The 26045-nt window shown below is 39.7% G+C and overlaps 1 protein-coding gene across 1 annotated transcript in view; it reads left to right on the forward strand.

Moving 5' to 3' along the window:
* Positions 1 to 26045, forward strand: part of LOC131694232 (serine/threonine-protein kinase BRSK2) — a 73220-nt gene that overhangs the window by 16946 nt on the left and 30229 nt on the right. Inside the window, exons 5-12 of the mRNA XM_058982757.1 lie at positions 14032 to 14182; positions 14256 to 14471; positions 21935 to 22134; positions 22200 to 22537; positions 22596 to 22766; positions 22832 to 22987; positions 23048 to 23214; positions 23281 to 23640. Coding sequence (XP_058838740.1) covers positions 14032 to 14182; positions 14256 to 14471; positions 21935 to 22134; positions 22200 to 22537; positions 22596 to 22766; positions 22832 to 22987; positions 23048 to 23214; positions 23281 to 23640 — 1759 coding nt within the window. The remainder of the gene's footprint in view (positions 1 to 14031; positions 14183 to 14255; positions 14472 to 21934; positions 22135 to 22199; positions 22538 to 22595; positions 22767 to 22831; positions 22988 to 23047; positions 23215 to 23280; positions 23641 to 26045) is intronic.

The raw sequence follows: 26045 nt of genomic DNA on the forward strand, positions 1-26045 counted from the left end.
GAACATTTGCAATGTAGCCAATCGTTTTTTGGAGTGCCTAAATTTGTAATAGAATATTTTTTTACATTCAGTCTAATAACTGATTGCAACCGTCGTAAGGTAATAATGATCGCATCCGGCGATGGTTTGTGAAAAATATATTACAGTCTTCGGTAGAAGTGTGATGAAGAGTTAAGTTACTTATTGAAGAGAAAAAGCAAGTTATTCAACTACCAACGTATATACGCCAACGAACGACAAACCCGATGATATGAAAGGGAGTTCAACAAACGTGTAGACATGACGTACAAAGAGTACATAAAACATGGCGTGAAGCTAATCGGCGGGGTGGAAAATGCAAAGGTCGGTAGGGAAGAATTTTTTCGCCTAGTTATTGGTGATGAGAGTCTCCCCAGAACTACCGACGACAGCGTAAACGTCAATATTGCAGCAGTCAGAAAAATGGCTATGTGTAATACTTAGTACAACAAAATATTCGGAAACGCATTTGTAGACATCCAAATGGTTATTTCGTTGATGTCGTCGATGTTAGTATCTTCCAAAAATTGTCGATTCTGACCATGATGTGCTGGGAGAGAACTATTTACATGCTTGGTCAAACAATGACTGTTGAATCAGGATGCTTCTAAAGAATATGTTGAAAAGTTCAACGAACGAATAATTGAGCTACTAATAAGAGATAAACTAAACACAGCAAGGTATCAGGTTCACGAGGCGGTCTACTACAGTCACAAAGTGTTAAAAATACAAAAGGGCATCTGTGGAACGGCTGGATCAACGTTGAATGACCAATAGCGACAAACGAGAAAATCCAGACTGTGAGTCGAATGCTTGCAGCGGCTACACAGGCAACTTATACATTCAAGTGAGAGCCGGTGTAAAATTTTATCGATGTAAGAAGGGGTACTTCGAGAAAAAATTTCGAAGTACGAGGTAAGCTTTTGCTGGAAAGATTTGCAAAAATTTTACGGGACTATTTTCAGCACAAAAAAGAAAAGTTCTGTGGGATCAGATAGGATCAGGATGAGAAATCTGTTATCAAATTAAACAAAGACAACTGCCAGCGGTTGTCATAGAATGGGCAATCAAATAGAGAATGAAAACACAGAAAAAGGATTGTTGATGAAAAACAGTTTATGAATCTACCCTCGCTAGAAGAAGTTGAAAATATTGCGATAACATGTTTGACAATAAAATGATATCAGTTTATAAGGTGTCAAATGAGTAGAACGTAGAGATAAGCATTGCGTTACAAAAGAAACGAAATCACATCTGATCATAAGCCAATTTTTAACTAGATTGCTAGCTTGATTAGGGTCGTTATTATAGTTTTACAAATATCTTTTATAACAATAAATGGTTACAATTTTTTTTAAATTACTAGATATATGACGGTGAAAAAACGTTTATAAAAATTAGGTAGCCAAATGATAATTTGAATACAACAGAGGCTGTATAAAACTTACCTCCTCTCTACAGCAAAGAGTGTTTCATCAGAATATTTTTTTACTGTACACTCGATGGCGAATTCTACAAAAAAATCCTTATCGACGCACTAAAATCACCAGACCTTTTATTTTTTAGATATTTCCTCTTCTTCAAAAAAAACTTTGCTGTCGGTTGTAATATTCTAGTCAAAGCACTGACTGGACATTGTAAACTCAAATATCACAAGTTTCCTACTCAGCGTGCTGAGTATTATTTGTGTGACAGTGAATTCGATTGCGGAACTTCAAATCTTTTGATATGTAATTGCTCTACAGTAACGCAATTACTAGTAAGGATATGCTAGGAAGCTAGTAAGGATATGCTATAGTTCCTAACCCAGTGTGGCAAAGAGCTATAGGCTTTGTCAGTAGGGTTAATTATTCCTCCGGGAATGAAGAATTCATGCTGTTTACTGTTTTGTGTTGATTGTATTGTGTTGTCATTTTCCATTCCCCTTCCTTTTGTCTCCTTTCACTTCTTATTAGGAATCTTATAAGGGGACAAGGCTGGGCACAAATCTTCGAATAACATGGGGTGCGTACCAATCGAGTCAATACATACTGATTCCAATTTTACGATCAGTAATAAAATAAAGATTGTCTCATCCAAAAGGGCAGAGTCCTGCTGTTTCTTTGCGTGTACCTGTCGAACCATCTATTCTGTGTACCGTTACCTTGCCTTGTATAAATCCGAAAAATCTAATATAAAACTAATAGCACTATCATAATAAAGAAGCCACAAGATGCTTTGACCAGTTCCAGTTACGCAGTACTCAAATTATAGGATATAATCTTATTTTTGCACACCGAGTTTGTTGTTCAGCATGTTGTGAACGTTAGTGAAAAACGACTTTTTCAAAAGAAACGCTAGATTTTTGTTTGGCTTGTATTGTCAACGCAATCAAAGTAACCAACAGTGTTCCTGGAATATTTTCACTTTCAACACATTATTTTCCATTGAAGTGGTCCCTTAAAAATGAAAATTCGTATGACTGTTCCTGATTCCTGAAATAGTATTTATAAACCGAAAAGAAAAAAAAAACCGATAACAACCACAAGTGCTAGATTTCTTCGGTCAATATTCTATGTTTATCCTTCATTACCTTTCATCTACTGCATAATTTGTCTGGACTGGTAGAAAGACTTTTTACGGCATCAGATAAAATATTTCCTCTCGACACATATTCCAGTGGAGTTCAATGCTGCCGGTACCTGACTGTGGCCATGATAAGAAACAAGCAAAAAGTTATCCAATTTCAGCATGAAACTGAAACTGAGTTTTTGCCTACCTGACCGGCGGAGGTGTGTATTTAAATAGTAGGCCAAGCAGGCAGAATATCCTTTAAAAGAGAGAGTGACATTTTTGGGGTTGGTTTATGTCATGAGCTCTTTCTGTAATGTAGTGAGAAGATGTTCGATCCTTTCTTGAAACGCTTGAGTGACCGAATCGTTTCTGACAGTACCGAATTCTTATTACATTAAAAGGGGAAGGGGTATTTTCATGACCAGTTTCGTGTTTTTCGTCGCCCTTTCTGGCCGTCGGTTTTCTTGTGAGTTAAATTTTCGTGCGTGTGTCGATTCAAACATACATACATACACGCAGCTTGCTCGTGTAGTCTCTGCGGAGCCTTTCATGGTAAAAGCATATTCAGGCGGTCGAAGGACGGGCACCACGATTAACAGTGGACTAGGACTGTGTTCAAACCCAATTCGTGACGAGAGGTCATTATACGATGCAGGCGCATTTTGAGTTGGATCATGGAGATGATGAGAGTAATCACTTAAAAATGTTATACTAATTTTAAAATAGCGCTGCATTATACATATATGTATGAATGTCGCAAACCGAGTCGTTCCATTGTGGGAAAACGATTGCTAATAAGGGAATAGCTAAATGTCTTCATAAGAAAACTATTCAAACGAAAAGTGCAAAGCCATAGTTCAAAAACTTCATGTGCACAAAGAGATGGTATTGAGGTTTGTTTTCGAGGCAAAACTTTTGCGAAGCATCGTGAATTAGCATCTATGTAGTTTATTTTAATTGGAGACAAGAAAACATTGAATTTGCGCGATAAGTATCACTCGCATGAAAAGCGGCTTGACTGTATAAGAAATGGTATCTGCCGCTGAAAACATACAAACAGCAGAGTCTAACAGTGTTCGCTATATATTCCTTTCCAGGCCACAAGACTACACGCAAAGGCTGTAGTAAAACTTATGTTGATTGGCCCACCGAAAAAGTTCTGTATGTTTGTGGCTATTAATTTTCACATCTGCCTGGCAGTAACGCACTCCCTCGTGGCCTAGCATTGAAACTTTATAGAAGATATAAGTTTCAAGTACTGGCATATCCAAATATATAGAACAATTTTTTAGAAGCATGTGAACGAATCTCTGAAAGATGTGTTTGAAGTTGACTAGATTATAAACCTTAATACTATAGACCAGGCATTGTATTTATCGCTCATATGAGTAAATGCGCCCGGATAGTTTGCTACAGCGACAATAAAAACTCACATTTTCACACGAAAAGTTATTGGCACTCACACAACTTCTCCGGATAAATACAACGTGTTATTTCTCCGGATAAATAAAACAGCCGGAGAATGAGTGCATGAGTTGATCATGGTATCCTTCTTGCGTTCGCTGCTTCGTTGTCGTTATTCCAAAACACGAAAAAACAAGTCTATCATACTTCTTTGCCGCTTTTCTTTGCAATTAAGTGTATTTTTCGAAGTTTTAATTGATTTCCACGAAATTAAAATTTTATCACCTTCTCCGATGAGAAGGAAAAAGTCAAATAAATTTTATCCGGAAAATCATTCTCACGCTATTTGTGGAGACGGAGAATTTTGCGACTCATCTTATCTCGGAAAAGTTGGGCATCGGATAAGCTACTTCTCGCGTGAGTGAGAGAGAATTACAATGCCTGCTATAGACTATTAATATGAAATTTAACAGCTACAATCGCAAATATTTTGCTCAATGTATTGCGGTAACTTAACGGAGCCGTGGGTCTATTAAATAATTAAAAATAAAAATCAATAAAAAATATTATCGAGTGTCCTTCGGGCCTCGTCCACGTCTATTGCGCGGGGAGACCTTCTTTCACGGTGGGGAAACATTTGTCTGCTCGCCTAGTGCATCTTGTGGGTATATTGCTGTCAATGTGATCCTCTTGTGTCTTGATGTTCACGATTAGATGCCACTCCTGTTTTCTACAACCCTTATGGGTCACGAGCGTACAGCCGTTGTCATTGGTATTAGCTTCCTCGACGATGGTGCTAGCAGTTGATCCTGAAGCAGTGGATGCTGATTTTACAGTTGTCATTATGACCTGAACAGCTGCCACAAAATTGGCAACGGTTTGTGGTTCTGGTGATGGAATTGAAGACTATCTTTTGTATTGGTTTGCACACAGCCTCCCATTGTAGCAATAAAGTTCATTGTGGGAAATGCGGTGGTTGTATATGATTCCTCTGGCAGGGTAAATAAGAAATTTTCAAACTTAAGTTATCTTTCGCTGTAATACTAAGAAAATCATTCCAAAGATTATATTTAAAAAAATAGTCGCTCTCAATTATTTATAACTTTTAGCGTGTGGGTAAGAATAGATCGGTAGCAGCTCGGCAACGCACATTGTACCGTATCCCATCTAATCAAAATGCTTAAAGAGTATCAGAACGACGGGAAACTAAGCACTGCATGGTTATTAAACCGATTTAAATGTCAATCCAACATTTCGATGCGTGTAGTCACATTCACAAGGGCATTTTTAAAATTCTTTCTTGGGATTTTACAAATCTTTGTCCTCATGGCAGATTAACAATTTTCGACAGGGCGGAGTGTAGAGCAAAAACAACATTATTGGTTCTGTACCAGTCTAACCGGGCAGAGTGAAACATGCCAAATCTGGCCAAAAAGTGTTGAGCTTTCCTTTCGAGACCTCATGAAGTCACTTTTGATTTTCTGGTTGGTTGGCGGTGTAACTCCACACTTTATAGCAAACGATTCATTGTTGTTGTTAATAATAAATTGAAACTTAAAGATTTGGCATGTTTCACTCTGCCCGGTTAGACTGGTACAGAACCAATAATGTTGTTTTTGCTCTACACTCCGCCCTGTCGAAAATTGTTAATCTGCCATGAGGACAAAGATTTGTAAAATCCCAAGAAAGAATTTTAAAAATGCCCTTGTGAATGTGACTACACGCATCAACCCCAGCTTTACCTTAGATTTGATTAAATGAGTTTCTGCAGAGGCCCGGAGGGCCGAGTGTCATACACCATTCGATTCAGTTCGTCGAGATCGGCAAATGTCTGTGTGTGTATGTATGTGTATGTGTGTGTCATTTAAACTCACACAATTTTCTCAGAGATGGCCGAACCGATTTTCACAAACTTAATTTCAAATGAAAGGTATAATGCTCCGATAAGCTGCTATTGAATTTTTAGTTGATCCGACTTCCGGTTCCGGAGTTATGGGTTGAAGAGTGCGGTCACACAGCAAATTCCCATATAAACTGGTACCACTATGATGTTCAAATGATGTAAAACATATTAAAATTGATGTAACATACTCTAGTTTGCGGGTCTGGATCACTAATGATCAATAGGGTGGGACAAAAAATAGATTCCAGCTCCGAGCAACTTTTTGGGTACCATTTGGGTCCTAGAACATCTGTGCAAATTCTTAGCTTGGTCCCTGAAACTATATTTTTGCGCCCACTGTTTAAAGTTTACATGGGATTTTATATTGGAAAATTAACTTTCACAAAATAATTCCTCCAGGGGTCGCCCATTGCTTCCTAAAAATATACCGTTATATGGCTTTTGTTGGAAATTTAACACAGAAACAAAGTCTCGAAAACTACGAAACGATCTGACGCCTGAGAAAAAAGTTATTAAGTTGAAACCAATTGATGCTCTAACGATTGATAAAATATTCATTTTTTCTAGCACCACTGTTGTTGATTGTTCAATTATATGCAATTTTGTTTTGATCTTCTCTTAATGTGTTTAAATCATTTTTCTATACTGTTTGGCCACTTTGCAAGAGATTTGAGGGATAAATTGAGTTTTCTTTTGTACATAATAAGAGAAAATTAAAGATTTTGTATATAATTCGACCGTCAGCAGCAGTGATGCTATGAAAAGTAAAATTTTCATTAATCTTCAGGGCATCAATCGGTTTTTGCTTAATAACTTTTTCCACAAGCATCAGATCGTTTTGTGGTCTTCTAGACTTTGTTTCCTTGACAAATTTTCTATAAAAATTAGACATCTATTGTTTTTTTAGGAGGTAACGGGTGACTCTTGGAAGAATTAATTTGCAAAAGACGTTTTCCCCATACGAAATCCCATGTAAACTCTCAAACCAAGTCTCAAATGGAAGGCAAAATATGCAGTTGAGTATTGCGTCGCCGCCCCTACCCCCCCCCCCCGCCTTGCCCTTACACCACCTTCCTTCATCACTCCCCCCCCCCCCGCCAGCATTTCCTTCATCCACCCCGTATACCGAAATAACTCTACTAACTAACTCTACTAACCCCCCATTCCCTACACGTTCAAACCCATTCCACCAACCTTTCCAAATTATAATCACATGAAGATAACATTGAACTCATGCTGATTAAGCTAATTAAATATTATTCTTTTGCCTTTCTCATATAGAAAGGTTATGCAATTGCTCCAAAAACCGACTTTCTAATCGAGACCCGGAGGGCCCAGTCTTATATAACATTCGACTCAGTTCGCCGAGATCGCAAAATATCTGTGTGTATGTATGTGTGTATGTATGTATGTATGTATGTATGTGTGTATGTAGGTATGTATGTATGCATGCATGTTTTTTTTTGGAGAGCAGTAAAAAAAATTCAGGAAAATCTTGAGTGAGGAAAAATGTACAAAAACCCCAATGTCTCAGGGAACGGGTTTGGGCTGCCATCACCCGACCCGCAAAAAACCACTGCTCTTGCCCAAAACCTGATTCCTCCCCGGCACTACCTTACGGCATTACTTCGGAGAGGGGTTTTTATGTGTATAGCACACACTCTAATTCAACTACATACTAGTTCGTTTCTTTCGAAGGGTTACAGCCCCACTCCTCTACACACCACCAATTCTCTACCATCCACAGAGACTAGCAAGTTCTGCATGGCAGTCGGAAAGCTGGCTGTGAGTCGAGGCTTAGTACTCCTCCCCTACGGGTACAGTCTGAGCGGCAAACTTCTGACTGTCTAATTCACCGAGCCCTTCGGCTCGCTTGTGCCGGTTAGCACCGCAACTCCCTTCTCGCACCATTCAACGCCGTTTACTCTTTGAGCACCAGACTTGTTCGCGAACTACTCGGTCTAGTCTCCGATGATGGACCTAGCCTACTCCGACGGAGAATTCCCCGGCGAGAGAAGTTCTCCCGAAACCGAGCCAACCAACCAGATGTCGAGGTCAATTCGGCGATTCCGGTTGAGCAGAGCGTCTGGTTCGCTGATGCCCCGACGTTCTGCGATTGGTGGTATTTCGTCGCGGTCTACTCAGTCTAGTCCCCGGCGGTGGATCTAGCTTACGCCGACGGAGAGTTCCCCGGAGAAGGAGGCTCCCCCGGTACCGATTCTTCTTTTGTTTTAGCACCACAATTTCATGAGCCCTTTGGCTTCCTCTCGTTCCGTTTCGCTCTACTTTCCCGATGAGCCGTTCAGCTCCCGCCCTCACTTATTCGCGAGCTACTCAGTCTAGTCCCCAACAATGGATCTAGCCTATTCTCCTGCAACCGAGCGGTAGATTTCTCCTGATTCCGATGTTCGTTTTTGTGAGCCATTTAGCTCTCCGCTTCGTCCCGATCTACTCGATCTAGTCCCCGGCGGTGGATCTAGCCTACTCAACGGGCCATACAGTAGGTGCTGAGGTCTATCCGGCGATTCCGGTTGGGGCATTGCTTCCGGTTCACCAGCGCCCCAACGACCCACTGCTAGCTCTGCGACGCGGTCTACTCGGTCTAATCCCCGGCGGTGGATCTAGCCTACTCACGAGCTACCCGGTAGGATGTCGAGGTCGGTTCAGCGATTCCGGTGAAGCTTGACGTCCGGTTCCCAGGCGCCCCGACGACCCAACTCGGTGCTACGTCACGTACTACTTAACTAGTCCCCGGCGGTGGACCTAGTCTACACAGTTGGAGGGTTCCCGAGCGGCGGAATTTCTCTCGAGACCCGATTTGCGGCTTCTTGCTGGTCTCTTCGCCACTTCCTCTGCAGCTCGGAGAGTATGCTCGAGACCACTCTGTTGACAGCGTCCCAGGTATGTTCGTCACGGCACATCTCTTCGACGATATTGTCCACTGTCATACCAGGTATACATCTACGAACTTCTAGGGCATTCGAAAACCACGTCTTCCGGTGTCTCCTGCACAGTCGCACACTCCGGGCAAAGGGGTGACGAAGCATGTCCAAACCGATGCAAGTACTTCCGGAAGCATCCGTGTCCGGACAAAAACTGCGTCAAATGGAAGTTCACCTCTCCATGCTTCCTATGTACCCAGGCCGATACATTAGGGATGAGTCTGTAGGTCCACTTACCTTTCTCCGCGTTGTCCCACTCCTGTTGCCATTTAGCCAACGAGTCCGCTCGAACCAGTCTCCTAGCGTTACGTGCATTTCTCCGCTGATAGCATTCCACGTCCTCCGCCAGGGTAATGCAGATGGGGATCATCCCGGCGATAACGCATACTGCCTCCGACGATATTGTTCTGTAGGCACTCGCGACTCGTACGGCTATCAGTCGGAATGTCCTGTTTAGCTTTTCACGGTTCCGCTTGGTTTTCAGCGCAGCACTCCAGGCAGGAACCACCAGTAAGCTGGACGCCGTTTGCTGCGTGGTTCCAGTTTTCGCGGCATTGTGGCGTCACAAGCCGCCACAATCCTTCTTGTTAAGTCAGCCGCATCCACGTTCTCGGTCCCGCCGTTCGGCCGAAGTGCCTCAACAAAGAGGTCTTTGTTGAAGGCTTTCGTCTTCCACTTTCGTTCGCCGGTCACCCTTCTCTGTACTGTCGCGGGGTTCCGTTGACCGATACGGTAGCGAACATCCTGGTGGTCACTATACGTATACGTTTCGCACACTCTCCAATTCATGTTCGCCGTCAATGAAGGACTACAGAATGTGACGTCGATGATAGACTTCCTCCCGTCTCTCCGAAATGTGCTAACAGAGCCTTCATTGCACAATCGTATGTCTAACTTCGCTAGAGCTTCCTGCAGGATACACCCTCTTGTGTTGGTTACTCTACTGCCGTGTATGTATGTATGTGTCGTATTTTTTGGCCTCCATTTTGTTTTTTTTTTATTCGCACCGCAAGACCATACGTGTTAACGGTTCAAAGATCGAATACTGAATGCCTGTGCAAACACGCTCGCGATTGCGTCAGCCCAAATGGCGAGGGGAACTCTCTCACTTTCTCTTTACCAGAATTGCTCTCATTCACTCTTCGTTGCTCTCGCAGTCTATACCCAGTAAACGAAATGGCGGACAGCCAGGTTAAACTAGATGCTGGCGATCGGTAGACTATTGAAACGTTGTGCTAGGCTATCCGCCGTAACTTGCCATTTACTGTAAAAGTAGTGTGGGTAGATGTAGGCTAACGAAGCTCTCATCCGTTCGTGCTTTTCTGTCTCTCTTTTTTTTATTTGCTTTTTTTTCCTTGTTTCCGGTCGTTGTACAAACATCGCATTATTTACACTGTTATTTGAATGCATTAACTAAAGAGTTTTATTATTTTTTCCGATCTAAGGTGTAAGAATCTTTCCGAACAAAACTTATATCCTACAATTCCCGGTCGCTGCGCAAGCTTCCCGTTTTATCTACACTGTTATTTAAACTCAAAATTAAGAAGTTATCTTTGTTCCATTACTGTTTTTGTACTTCGGTGTGGGAAACGTTTAGTATTGAACTTATCAGAGCTTAAAAAAATTGACATCGCTGCATGAACTTGAAAGAAAACAAAATTCAATTCATGCCCGCAGCGATGAATGAAATTTTTGGTTCGTTTCCATCGTCATTCGTTCTCCCTACGCAGCGCTTTCAGGTACGGACATGTTCGGTTTCAGAAGCAAAGTGAATTTTATTTCTATGCTAGCTCTGAGAGGGATTATTGATCAAAAGTGCACCAAATATAGATTACGCAGTTCAATAATGCTCGAAATTGTAGAAGATACTAACTTCTGCCTTCAAATTGTCGACATAATAACAAATGAATGCTTTGGTTGGTGAATGAATTTATATTTCCTCTGCACTCAAGCATTCGATTCTGCATGAAATTTCAGTCAATTGGAAAGTGCATGAATGAGGGATGCGTTGAATCTGAATGTCGGTTTCGGTAAATGTAAGCAGAAATATGTAAATGATTTTGAAATTTCGTAACACTGGAACTTATATCCTACTGTATGTATGTATGTATGTATGTGTGTATGTATGTATGTATGTATGTATGTATGTATGTGTGTGTATGTGCGGATTTGTTAACAAAATGTCCACATCGGTTTCTCGGAGATGGCTGAACCGATTTTTACAAACTAAGATTCAAATGAAAGGTATAATATTCCCATAGGTTGCTATTGAATTTCAGTTTTCAACCGACATCTTGTTCCGGATTACGAGTTGATGAGTATGGTTACAAAACAAAATTTATTGATTTGTCCACATCGGTTTCTCGGAATTTTCTGAACCGATTTTGACAAACTTGATTTTAAATGAAAGGTCCATCAGCTGCTGTTGAATTTTGTGTGGATCCGAATTCTGGTTCCTGAATTACAGGGTGATACGTACGATCACGCAGCAAATCCCAATTCTAACGAATTCTACGATGAATGTAAAAAAGTGAAATTTTTTCCAAAATGTAAACACAACTGTTGAATTTGTAGATCTAGGTCACCAACAGTCATTCAAAGTCTCTGTGGCCACACTGGCCACCATCGACGGATCCGGAAGCATCCAAATCCAGAATAACGGTTATATTGGTTTCTCGAAAATGGCTAGACCGATTTGATCAACTTAGTCTCAAATGAAAGGTGTTGCGTCCCCGGAAACTGATATTGAATTCCATCTCCATCCGACTTCCGGCTCCGGAGTTACGGGTTGTGGAGTGCGATCACATAGAAAACTCCGATTCAAACCGATACCGCGATGAAGGCAAAAAGGTGTTCTTATATATACTTACCAAGTGTAATAAGAATGAAAGACATTTCCATAATGTTATATTGTACGAACCAGCTATTAAATCATAGTTTGGAAAAATGAGAAAGGCACAATTGCACCTCTAGGTGGATTACAACAGGTATTTGATAACACATACTACATGGGATAGTGAATCGCTCAAATTAGCATAGGACAATATCAGTGCAAGAAATCTCAAAAGTTAAACCAATTTAATGGAAAAGCGGAAATAGAAATACAAACGAATTATTGCTAATGCTCCGTTTATAACATATATAAATTCTTCAATGAATGCATTGCGTAGGGAAAACTGAATTTTCCTAAAGGGATTATACATGTTGTGCTGAGTCAAAAAATTCGAAAAACAAATTTTCGAATGGATTTGAATTTCATACTCAATAGCGTTTACTCAAATTCCCAACGCGGCTGAGAACTAAGCACTGAAATTTCAGTTCTTGATATCTTGCTACCTCTGAAATACATGTATCGCTTCAACTCCGACGTATCGGTGGTTTATTCCACCTTTTTCAAGAAATCTAAAATTAATTGCATTTTTTATATAATTTTCGGTTTTAGTTTCATTTTGCGTTAGGGAGAGTTTACTGTGTGGTAGACTTACAGAGGCTATTTCGTTTTGTTGTTAAGTGTGTGTGTGTGTGTGTATCTCTAACATCAAATCGTCTTGGTAAAAATGTAATGGCGTCTGAAAAATGTGTAAGTGTGTCGAAAAAGTATATTACACAAATGAGACAAATGAATAATAAATAAACGGATTATTACAAATTTTAACAACTGTTGAAAGCTATGATCTCCTTCAAAGTCTTCTGTTAACATTTCCCTCTACAGTAAGATCGTTTTCGAAGCATTTGATATTTGAATAAACCCTCCTTGCAGTAAGCATATCCTTGGATCAATAAGTCATTAAACGTGATCACCAACTCCAGCACTACCGTGGAAAAACAGAAATATCCATCCTAATATCGATTATATAAAATTTCTAAACTATTTGAGATGTTTCAACTTTCTTATGGATCATTTACTTATCGCTTCAAATTCAAGCCATTGCTTTTATATTCATTTCACCTAGAGGCTCGATAGGGCACGGGACACCTCCTTATATCACGGAACATCTACTCTCACTAGTTCTAGGAGACTTCCACTTCCACGATACGGCATGGAGTTGTCTCCACGATAGTAGCAGATCTACAAACTTTAATTCAAAATATTTGCGACAACTTTAATATAGCGTCATGAGGCTATTTTGAGGCCCCGTTTATACTATCATCGTACCCATTTTAACCACATTGGTTCAAATGTTAGCGCAATAATTGGGGCACTCGATTGGAGTTATCGTTGTGCTCAAACATGAGCATTTCGCCATTTTCAATTAATATAATGTTATTATATTTGTTATTGAGAATCAAGCAAAGCTGTCGATGCCAATTTATACGAATTCCGTCGATTGTAGGCCGAGTAATTAATGAAATAGTGAGGCACTCTCACTAATAGGACCACACTATCATTTGAATGGGGAAAACGACATGGATCCGTATACCACTAGTGTTGTATTTATTGCTATGCACGATATCGCTACAGTTGGTTTGCATGTGGAAGGTAATCCCTGGTCTCCACCAGTCTATCGTCATTTCAATTACTATCGGTCTATGACTGGAAATAATCATAGCCTTCTGTGGTCTCACACGAAGCATAGATTGGAAGAGCTACGCGACCGCTATATCAGAAACAATCGCATTCGCCTCCAAACAAATGCATCGTGCCGTATAAAGAAACCGATTGAATGAACAATCTTTCATGTAGTAAGCCTTGAAATGATATCTCTCTACAATATCTATTGAATGACTGCCAAAAACAAAACTGGGTTAACTCCATTCATAACGATGTTTTGCATGTTGAGTTTACTTCGTCGAATATCATGTAGCAATTTTGTCGATATGAATGAAATCAATGTTCCAACGAATTTCCAATTAACATTTCCAACGAGCGTAGTTGAAAACAAAAACCAGCTGTCAATATTCACGCCTTGTCGAACATCGCACCGCTTTCGTGCCTGGTAGCTGTTTGGAGATGCACATTACGAAGGCGATTAAATCCAATTACAGTTTATCATCGTAAATGTTGAACGAGTTCCAAAAAATAACACGAAACGGCAAACGACAGTAAACTCAATTCCACTGAATCGAACCAAGTCGTTGAGAGAGAGAAATTAGAGATCAATTGAAATATAAATCCAACTCGATGAAAATTCAATTTTCTAATCCTAACAGACCAGATCGGATATCCGGGTTGATTATAGCATTTTCCTTTGCTTCTTCCTAACATTTCAGCCATCGCGATCTGAAACCGGAGAACCTGCTGCTGGACGACAAGAACAATATTAAAATTGCGGACTTTGGGATGGCCTCGCTGCAGCCGGCCGGATCGATGCTGGAAACATCCTGTGGCTCACCGCACTATGCCTGCCCGGAAGTGATTCGGGTGAGTTTGCTTTGTATTTGCTTGCTCATTTGCGGCATTCGTATAATAAATGAATAACCGGAACCATTTGTAGGGCGAGAAATATGACGGTCGGCGGGCGGATGTGTGGTCCTGTGGGGTAATTCTGTACGCGTTGCTGGTCGGGGCGTTACCCTTCGACGACGACAACCTGCGGCAGCTGCTCGAGAAGGTGAAACGGGGCGTGTTTCATATCCCGCACTTTGTGCCACCGGACTGCCAGAGCCTGCTCAAGGGTATGATCGAGGTGAATCCGGATAAGCGGCTTTCGGTGAGTGTTGGATTGCGTTTACGCAATTAAAACTTGCATAAGCATATATTTGAGTGGGTTTGTTAGATCCGAAACCGAACACGTCGATTAAAACAAATCTTTATCAGTTTCATGTAACAGACTGTTGCTTCGATGATGGTTGATATGTATTTTAAAGTTACTACTTTGTTATCTTCTGGATAATAAACCTACTCTTATATTTTCGAGTTCAGGGGATAGCTAATGTAAACTAGAATGACCCTTCTTCCTGATCCTATCCTGCCTGGTAAAATACAATTGGCTTAAATTCAAAGCTTTATATTTGAATGAACTAAAGTAGACAGTTCGAGTCATTGTAATAAACGAAAGATTTAATTGCAATTTTGAGTTGAGAATCCTGCTTGTCTTTATCAACATTGAAAGAAAGATGATTGAAAAAGAAAAAAAAGCTCTTCGAGTTTTGGATCCATGTTAGTTATCTTTTGGGGTAGATTCATTTCATCAGAATTTATAGATGCAGAGTTTGGCTTGTCCTCAAATTTTATTTCCAAATCGAACACACTTCGCATAATCTTAGAAAAAAGAACAAAATCATGTTTCATAATTTTCTTTAAGAAGAAACATATCAAGAAGACAGAGTTGCCAGTTCAGTTCAGAATCTGGAGACATTAACAGGATATTTCATTTTGCTGCATTACCCAGCATCTTTCAAAAGAGTCTTAATTTCGTTCAAATTTTATCTACTCTTCTCTCTATCTCCATGCTCCTAAAATATCATTGGTGCCCATAAAACGGTGGAATCTGGAATTATGGTTTTTACGCTTAAAGGTGGGACTTTCCTAGCATTCAGGTTCTTCTGAGCACATATTTAAAATAAGACAATCCATTTTTTTACAAATAAAAATGTTTTTGGAATAAAGCTTCTTAACCAATAGGCCCCGTGCGAATCTAGAAACTTTGATAAAAATTTAATAACTTTCTCTGGCGATTTTAGATTGAGATGTAGTTTTCTACAATGTTGTACACAATGAAATTGTCCATCAGATTCTCGCTTTTGTTAATATTGGAATGTCTAAAGTACTATCTAGGGGCAAAAATATGAATCAGTTTCATTGAAAAACCTAAGTTTTCAAACAAAAAAACTTTAAAATAGAAAGTTGTTCTGGAGCCCCGACAGAATTTTAATTTTACTTTCAAGCTATTTGTGCAGCGTACTGAGTCATCTTTCCCGTTTTCTTTATCTTCCACTTGATAATTGCCCAATACATATCGATAAGGCGGAACTGCGGGCTGTTGGTTAATTAATATCCTTGTGGGAAAAATCCACTTAATTGACACGGTACCACTTTAGCCCTCCCGACTGAAGTGGAAGCTAGTCAAATCTAGCCAAAATTTCATTGCCCTTTTCCAGGCACTCTTGCTTATACAGTTTCGAGTCCACCGATTTGTTGGGGTTAAAAAGCTTGGTTTTGAGTCCGCAGCTGCAAATTACTTGCCAGATCATCAGTTTCTGGGCAAATTTTTACTGATTGTATCAAGACGAAACTTTCACCGCTGAAATACCTGTATTTTTCAAGTAAATCCCTGTAAGAACTTTCCAAATCCAGCCACTAGAGGTGCTGCTACAGAAGTAATAATATGTCCGAATTCTAAGTGCAACAGGTTTTAACATTTGATGTACTTGGTCCTTAATAGAATGAAGAACAAAATGATATATTTTTGATGGGTTTAGCCTAGTGCAAAGGCATGTTTCACCTATTTCAGATTGAAATATAATCATCACTAAAAAAAGCTTTAACGCTGATTTTTTTGTAAAAACCTTTCTATATGAGAAAGGCAAAATACTTACTTAAAGCCTACCTAACAACAAACTAAACAAAAAAAAAACTGACATAAATACAACGGGAGATAACGCATTTCACTTAGGAGTAGATTTGGAAGAATTCACTGAATCATGAAAAATTAAAATGTCGATATTTATAAAATGTTTGAGTAAAAACAATTTGAAATATTTACGATAATCGGATGAAAACCCAATTTTCAACATGTCGATGTCCCGACCCCGCACATAGGGTTAGAAATTTTTCATACGAGATTTTTCTAACCCGAAGAGGCGAATGACCTTAAGGTTAAAACCTCTATAATCGAAATAAAAAACATGTCGATGAAGCAAGTGATGTCGAGAATTTCTCTTCAATTCACTTTTCACGAATTTTTTATACCTTCAAACTTCAAATGGCGATATCTCATTGGAGTAGTTTTAAGTTCATTGGAAAAAAAATAATGTTTATGCTAAACTGGATATTTAAGCTTTATGTGCAGAAATTTCGTTGCACATAAGAAAACGCAACTGAGAAATTCAATGTTATATCAACGATTTATCCTTATACGACTTACAATTTTAGGAGATGGCCTCCCATGGTTCACTTATCATGAATTTAACTGGGAATTTGATGTAATTTAAAGATATACATGCCTCATTCTGCGTATTTTGCGCTAATATTGAATATCTATGTGCTTGAAAATACCCTTATGGAGTTTCCTAAATAACTTCATATTGTTAAAAACTAAGTTTAGTTCTGGAAGCCATTGCTACTATCAGATGTGATTGGTTACTAAAATTGACGTGTATATTAACCTTTTAACGATCACCGCCTCGGTTATTTTCGTGAAGACAACTGACTCAAGGGTTTGTGAAGAATCCAGCCCCAGATTTTCACAAGTAAATCCCATTTCGGTAATTACCCCATCAATCTCTACTTACATGGCGGGTGGATAGATACGATACTTCTTCTTAAGAAGCTCCCAGCGAGCAATCTGGTTTGCCAGTTTAAGTTTGATAAAAAATACTCTAAGATTTTTTTGCCGGATCTTAGTGATATCGGTTATGGCCGAGTAATTCTTAGTCAGCCACACGAACTATCGATGATGTTAAATGATTGAGTCTGAGGAGATGTCAGTCGTTTAAGATGCTTTCCCAGCAGTCGGCATTATATCATGTGGGTGTGGCAACCCGTTTCCTAGACAAACTGGCACGATTGATCAAAGCAACAATGGATCGAGTGGTGTGCTACGTCCGAGTATAAGGAATACTAACGGAAACCTTTTGAATCTTGCAAAGGGTAAGGTCGCTCTTGTCTGCTTTGGAAGATGTGATTAGAAGAGCGCGGTTTGACACGAGCGGCACGATTATCCGGATGTCTGTTCAGTTTTTTGATTGCACCGATGACGTAGATAGTGTAGCACGTAGCTTTGAGAAGTTGTTGGTTACATATATTCAAATGAAGGTTGACGATTGAAGCGCATGGGACTCGATATAAATGTGTTCAAGATAAAATACATAAGAACAAGGAGTTCTAAGGAAGAAACATTATGCCGCCCTCCGAGAATATCGATAGATGGCGACGATCGAGAGCTCCATTAGTTCGTGTATTTGGGCTGACTGCACACCTAGAAAAAATAGTGTAAATTTACGTCTCCTGACCCTGACATATACGAGCATCAAAAATGATTTAGTTTTACGCTTGTTTTTAATTTTACATGACGTTTAATTTCGTAAATCATGTAATTTTACTCCACATACAGCGTTTGTTCTGAATGGTAGGAAGTGTAATTTATGTCATGGACTATACCCTTAGTGCTCTCAAGCGGAAAGTGTTGCGAACGATTTATGGTGGGGTGTAGTGTGGGGAAAGTGTTGCGAACGATTTATGGTTGTTTACCATATATTAGTCAGGGTCATTTCAGGCGGTGGTCAGCTATCTTCGTCCGCGTCCCTTATCACCAATTTTTATACAGTGATTCATCAGCAGTGCTATCTTTGAAACTGAACCATCTTGGTTATGCAACTCATTTTTTTCGGTCTTTTTTAAATGCAAATAATTAAGCAATCTTCATTTCGTTATATTCACATATTTTGTCGTATGTAATTTTAAATGTACTTTCATTTGATGGCACTGTAAGGGAACACGTATCCACCGGTTGATGCCAATCGAGTTGACATTTCTTTCGACTGCACAAACTAATTTATTTGTTTGTTTAGTGTTTATTTGACCAACTAGGAAACGAATACACTGGGTCTTAAATGCGGGTGGGAAATACGCATGGTCTTGTCTGAGTGAATGACTTTTGAATTATGCATGAGGGTGGAGAATTGACAATTCGCAAGATCAATTCAAATCCAATTACCAATTTGCGGCAATCATTTCAGCACGAGGAACAAATGTTTTATGGTCATATTTAATGCTTTACTTTTGGTCCATTAACTCATCAGTCAATTATACTGAGCTAAAAATAAGTCCGTACTATTTGGAAACGGGGGGGGGGGGGGGGTGTTTGATTCGTGCATGCTGTTAATATCGTTTAGGAACGCAGCATTTGTATTTTTTCTGTTTCGCGTCTTCATTGTAATATCGGAACGTTTAACTCGAACGAGGTGGAAAATTTCAAGTTACAGGATCTCAATATGCTTGTGATTATGCCAATAAGGACCATTTATAAATTCTGCCACGCTATTAGGAGGAAGAGATATGAATAATTGTGACATAAATGGTAGGGGAGCACGTCATGTGCTTTGACGCAATCGGCCGTTTTACGCACGATTGCGCCATGTATATATTAAATTCCAAAGAACATGAACACTTTTGCTAGTAGCGGCATAAAAGTGCTACTACAAAATGAAGGAAAAACTAGAATGATTTGATTCGTATTAGACCAAGGGGAACAATAACGTGGTAATATGACAGAGAGTTAGTTAGTATTGGGTAATCTTTGCGTGACATAATTTTTGAATGTTCCACCATACCACTTTTAAACTCATTGTTTACGGTCCATTTTACATTGTCGACAATACTCCCGACAGCCGGCTGTCCGGAGTTCAAGCTGTTTTCGATTAAACAATCTCAATAAACGATTAGCCAGAGTTTAAACGCCTTGAAGATTTACGTATCCTACAGTCAATAAACTATTCAAACATGCACGAAAATATAGTCTCAGTCACATCGCTTGCTTGAAGCGAATCCTGACTAACAACCCACCCACTACCCAATCCGTGGTACTTATGGGGGTGTCACTGAGTCGGGGCCTTCCGTTAAGTAAGTACCACATCAACACTTCCTTTCTCATCCCAAGTTACGGTAAAGATGGTCGTGGCCCGCAATGGTGGCTCTCAGGCGAAACTCTCGCTTGGACTGGATCAATTGTTATTCCCAAACAATGCTCTTCAAGTAGTCTGGCTGGAAATGAGAGTCATTAGTCTGTAATCTACGAAGTATACCGTGCTTACGCAACGCAACGCAACGCATATATTTGTCAGGATCATTTCAATCGACCACGAGATCTGTCAATAGCTCTCTTTCCAGAAGGATTCGAAACGATTTTCTTCGGATTGTGCTTTTGGCAGGTCTCGTGGTCGATTGGAATGACACTGACAAATAAATAATATGAAAAAGACAAAAAGGTAAACACAGACATTATCTTTTGTTTATCCTTAAATAGAACCTTGGCTTGAACCAAAAATCACTTGCTAACAAAGTGGACATATTGAAAGGCGAGTTCGAACGAAACGACAAACGAGACCAAACTATGTATAGAAGCAAAAACGAAAGGAAACCAAACGAAAGATTTCTCATCATCAGTTTACTCGTTGTATTCTGGAGATTCAAGCCAGTAACATTAGAGTAGAATGGGGTCAAATAGGTATAGGGCAGCATCTTTGCTATGATATTGCAGAGGTCTCTCATGTTGCATGAATTAGATACACGGTAGAGAACATCGTTGACGACTTTCATTTTAGCTGTTACCGTGGATCAACTGTATTAATTATTAATTCGTTTAAGTTATCGCGTGTTGTTCTGTGAAAACGCATTGTCTTTCGTCCTCAGTACAGTACATTTAATCAATGTAAAAATTAATGCTGAACACAAGTATTGTGTTGGTTTTTTGATATTTTAATTTTTGAAAACAATACAGACATCAACATGAAACATGCGCTTGGGGGCACGATAGGCACGTTTGGGATAGGACACTACTGTAATGTAAATTTGATTTTTTTAACGCCAAAACGAAGTGAAGCGGACATAAAGAACGCAGTTGCCTCTGTACAAGATGGCGCCAGTATTCGATCAGCTTCTAAACCATTCCGTTTGAAACATTGCGTGCTCGTGTGAAAAAAAAGTGCTCGTCATCAGTCATGAGTTAACAATACAGTGAAGATTCGTTTTTATCAGCTCCTTGGTGAATTTAAGGTTGATAAAACGGGGACATTGATAAAATCGGGACATATATTTTTCTTTCTTTTCAAGAAACTGAAGCTCTTAAAATATTCTACCTTAGTCCCTAGATCTAGTCTCTAGTTTTTTTGCATATTTCGGAGTTCTAAGTTAAGCAAAATATGCCCAAGAAAGGATTTACTCGAATTCAGCTTGGTTTGTCTGCTAGAACCCATCAAACTACCAACTATCAATTTTCATATGAAGCTGGAAAAATCGGGTCAAAAAGCTGATGAAATCGGTGGTAGATAAAATCGGGGGCTGATAAAATAGTAACGGAATCCAAAAAAAGGCTCCGAAGCGCAAACGCGATCGTCGCACAGCTAAGCAACCACGATAGCCGGAATGCTCAACTTCAATTCCACACTCTGGCGATGACGAAGACATCGAAGAAGTCATTTGCAAGTACAAAACCAGACGCAGCTGCTGAAAAACATGTTTTTTAAATCTTTTAAATTGCATTTATTGTTTGTGTTATTAATTTTTAAATTATTTGCAGTATTCATACCCTTCAAAAAGCGTTGAACCCTCGATCTATCGTACCCCCACATTTTAACAATATCGAAAAAAGTACCTTCGCCTTATTGGATTTAGCTTGAAAATATTGAGTCATGCAAAAAATAATTATTGCCAAAACGTTGTATGCCAAAATGATGTATAACCTTTCCAACGAGTACTTGTTTGTCAAAATCAGTGCAAAACTGTTATTGCACGAGCTCGCAAAAAAACTGACCTACTTGAACCCACTCTACTCTACTAATGTTGTTTTTGCTTGAAACTAAGCTGAGTCAGGCAGCAACCTCAACTGGTGTCAAAATGTATGAACTGATAGCGTTTAGGGTTGCAACCTGACTCAGTTTCGGAGTCACGCAAAACCGGCATAATGATGTACCATACCAATGAGCCGTGACATAACATCCGGAAGCAATCATACGTCAAAAGACCGGAAATAATTATTGTGTCACAAAGGCGTTATAATGTCCGAGATCTCATAATGCCCACTGATATTGGGATGTTATAATGCTGGGGTATTGCATCATATTGTCCGGGATTATACGCTGCACTGATATTAAACTCTGCTCTTCTCAACTATGATGAGGTGATACTTACTCGATTATAAAGCAGAAATCCCCGAATAACTCAAATTACTATCCACTTACGAACGAATACAAACTAGAATAACCACTAACAAAACTTCATTTCTTCAACTCCTAGCTGTCAGAAATCAATAAACACCCCTGGGTAACCGCTGGCGGTAAAGGGGAACTGGAACTTGAGCTGCCCATGATGGAGGTCGTCCAAACGCACGTGATTCCGAACGCTACCGCTGTTGATACGGACGTCCTGAATGCAATATGTTCACTAGGTTGTTTCAAGGAAAAAGAAAAACTGATACAGGAACTTCTTAGTCCAAAGTATGTGTTCTTAGACCTCCAAATCAAGTTTACATTTCTATTGACACCCATTTCTAACTTCACAGTCACAACACGGAGAAGGTTATCTATTTCCTACTACTGGATCGGAAACGACGACGACCCGCGGTAGAAGACGATGAAGATGTGCTCAGACCTCGGAACGATATTATCGAAATAGCAGATCCTCCGAGGAAACGGCTCGACACCATCCGGATCAACGGTAGTAGTAGTCTTTCGTATGGCCAGATTAGTGAAGGTTCTCCGCTGACTTCGCGAAGGCAAACGTTCAACAATGGCCGCAGCCACAGTAGCACCAGACGCTCACCATCATCCGTTCCGCTGTCACGGAGCTCATATCAAAGTCCGACCCGTGGTGTGCCCATCAACTCGAGTCAACCACTTTGTATGGATTCAGAAAAGAATTGATAGATTATGTTAATTGAATTATTTTCTTTATTTAGCTCAACTACATCCTCCATCCTCGCCCAATTCCGTAGTGAATAGACATGCCAACTATGCCAGCCGAGATCGCAAGTCACAGCTAATCGATCCTTCTTCGCCGGTTCACCATCGGGCTAACTCAGGACCGGCTATCACCGTAGGGCTTTTCTCGGAAACTGATTCCAACAACAGTAAATTTTTTTATTGCTCTTACCATTGACCGATTAAAGTGATTGAATTTGTTTTTTTTTTTCAGTGACATCCTCTATCAACGCTATCCCTGGATCTCCGATCCTCGGTGGTCCACAGCTGGCGGGCGTCACGACCGGTAGTCAACTATGGAAAACAAGGCTGACAAATATCAAAAACAGTTTTCTAGGCAGTCCTAAATTCCATCGAAGGAAATTGCAAAGTAAGAATTGCACTATTGGATTAACCCCTGAATTGTTGATATATAATTTCGCCGTTTTAGTTTCAACCGAAGAAGTGCACCTTACTCCGGAATCGTCGCCTGAGTTGACGAAAAAGTCTTGGTTCGGAAATCTAATGACGACGGAAAAGGACGAAACCTTCACCGTATTGGTCAAGGGAAAGCCTCTAGCGACGGTGAAAGCTCATCTCATTCACGCTTTTTTGTCGGTAAGCCCCTCAAAACTATAGCAGTTCACTTTGTTAGAGTCCTGTATTACCTCTTCCAACCCACAGATGACCGAACTGTCGCACAGCGTCCTCTCGCCGATGTCGTTCCGGGTGGAATATAAACGGAACGGAACAGGTCCGACGATGTTCCAGCGGCACGTTCGGATACAGGTTGACATCAACACGATCTGCAAGCAGGGCGATGTGAACGATATGCTGTTCGCCATCACGTTCACGCTGATATCCGGTAATATTCGACGCTTCCGGCGCATCTGTGAGCACATTCAGGCGCAGGTTTGCTCGAAACGCTACCCGGCCCTAACGAGTCCGACGAATCAACTCAACAACAAGGTTTCCACGACATCCGTTGCCGAGAGCATATCGTGCGGGTCGGATTCGAGTGATCGGGTTAACTACAATAAGCACGTAAGTAGGCGGGGCTGGGGTTTGGAATTTTATCAGCACTGGCGGCTCCAGTGGGAGGCGTGAGGGGGCACGCACCTCTCTATTCAACTAGAAAGTGTTCCAGTAGAAATGTGTGTGTGTATACTAGGGTATCGTGTTTTCAGCACAATTTGGAGTCAATTAGTTATGACCCAAGGTAGTGAATTACGTTTGAAATTTGCAAAGGAATTTATATGTGTGGGGTTAGGTTACACCAACTCTCGACAGCAAACTCGAATTTTGTGGAAGGAATGGGTCGATCTGTCCCACACGTGATAGATCTGATCTAGAGTAAATCCTAGCAAGATAGATTTAATTATAGTTATTCCTAATAAAGCTGATCTGATTTGCGGGCAATTTACCAATTTCTGCACTTAATCCAAATCTATACTGCACTTACTCGTTTCTCGAATTAGGAACTGATACTGGTTTAGCCGTAGCCGAGATAAATGTGAGCAGACAGCTTCCGTTCGTTCTTATAATTTCTGTTCTGACGTTTCTCGCATGTCAGTGTCGCCAACCGGTGCTGCGCCGCGTTCAGCAGCGTGACTGCGATCGGCAGCGTTGCCGACACGAGGAGGTCTGTCTATACAATATGAAAAAAAACGATTTTTTAATATTTTTAATTCTAGAGACCATAGTTTTTACTGCAGTATGCATCTAATTAATCAGAGGTTCAGGTTTTGCCCAATAACTTTGCCGAATTAAGCATTGTGCTAAAATGTCTCTGAACAAAGCTGTAGCTGTTCAAATTAAATAGCAATCATTTATTTTAACGACACTGCTGGTGTATCATTGATAGCCAGACTTGAAACTGAAAAAACTTCAAAGTTTTTTGCTTTAACGAAGTGTTATGTTCGGATAAATGATTCAAAAGCATAAACTCAATTTTATAGACGTAGTTAGAAGACGAAAAGGGTTGACGGTTGAGTATGTAGGGGGTGGTTGTATTATACATGTAAACAGGTTCGGACTGTTCAGGTGAACACATTTGCTCGATCCCATATGCGTAATTCGCGATCTAACGCTTGATGTCGACCGCCAGACGGCACGAGAGTGCAATGATGATATTTTTATTTTCACCTGTCAAAACACATTGAAAATTTGGAATTTTATAAACTCAATCAATATTTTAATTAAATGTTACTTCTTCTAAAGAAAAGTAATATTGATGAATAATAATAATATGAAAAATATCTAGAAGGTAAATTCTTCTTACATCAATAAGAATTCGTTCTTCCGGGTTCAGTTTATATTAAAATGAAATTAAGAAATTGATATTTCGATAGAAAACACGAAAGTGGGCGAAAATCACTGGATTAAAGAGTGCAATTGTTGACAGTCTAGTTTATCCACTGATAAATCCAATTTCTAGGTAAACATTTTCCGTATCTAAAACAACCAAGTTAACCTCAACAATACTAAAATAATTCCGGGTCTCAATAATTCGCAATAAAATATCGAGTTCGACTAAATGTTTTGGTGTCAATCGAAAGAACGAGTGTTTTCTTATCACCTGTAAATAAACTTTTTGTGAACCTATGTAATGTTTATCTTAAAACAATTAAATTAGAACAACCATCCTACATAATCAATACAAGAAAATACTTTCATCATTTGACTGGTACCAATAATGAAATCTAGTTGGCGCGTCGAACGGATAAGTTTCACGTTTGAGAACCAATAGGAAAGAAGAATTGCATCAAAACCTGTCTCCTCGGCGAGAGATTTCCGATTTCACCAAGAAATTTACCAGAATCTCAATCTAACAACACTATTTGTTTCAGTTGATCGAACAATTTCAAAAAGATCATCCAATCAAATCAAAATATCATACGTTTTAGAATAATTCACCTGAACATACAACAACTAGGTAATATTTTATACGAAACTCTAATTCTATGTGTATTACCTCCTCCCCCCTATTCCTGCTTCATCGACCCTTTAATGTTCTAACTACGTCTATGAAATTGAGCAAATGCTTTTGTATAATTGATCTGAACATACAAATTCGACAAAACTAAAATACTACTGTGTTGTTGCACTATGAAACAGCCCTCTGACAACCCTATACCATCATATGGAGTTTGACAGTGACCTACATATGGTCAAGGCTTCTGTCTGTCACGTTACATTTTTACGCATATTTCATAAGATAAGTCAGCAAAAACAATAAAACCATATTCTATCACAAATGCACATTATTAAAGTCACTAAACCGCTCATTTTTTCTACAGAAAGTTTTTTCTATCATGAACCGCTTTCACTTTATTGTCATTTTGATACGTCTGTCACGTTACACAATTTTCGCAGTTAGTTTGGAGGTTGACCGACTAAATAGAAAAAGTCTGTTCCGTTGGCCCCCAAATTTGCATGAAAACAGTTTT

Source organism: Topomyia yanbarensis, chromosome 3, assembly GCF_030247195.1.
Source record: "Topomyia yanbarensis strain Yona2022 chromosome 3, ASM3024719v1, whole genome shotgun sequence".
In the NCBI taxonomy this organism is placed as follows: Eukaryota; Metazoa; Arthropoda; class Insecta; order Diptera; family Culicidae; genus Topomyia; species Topomyia yanbarensis.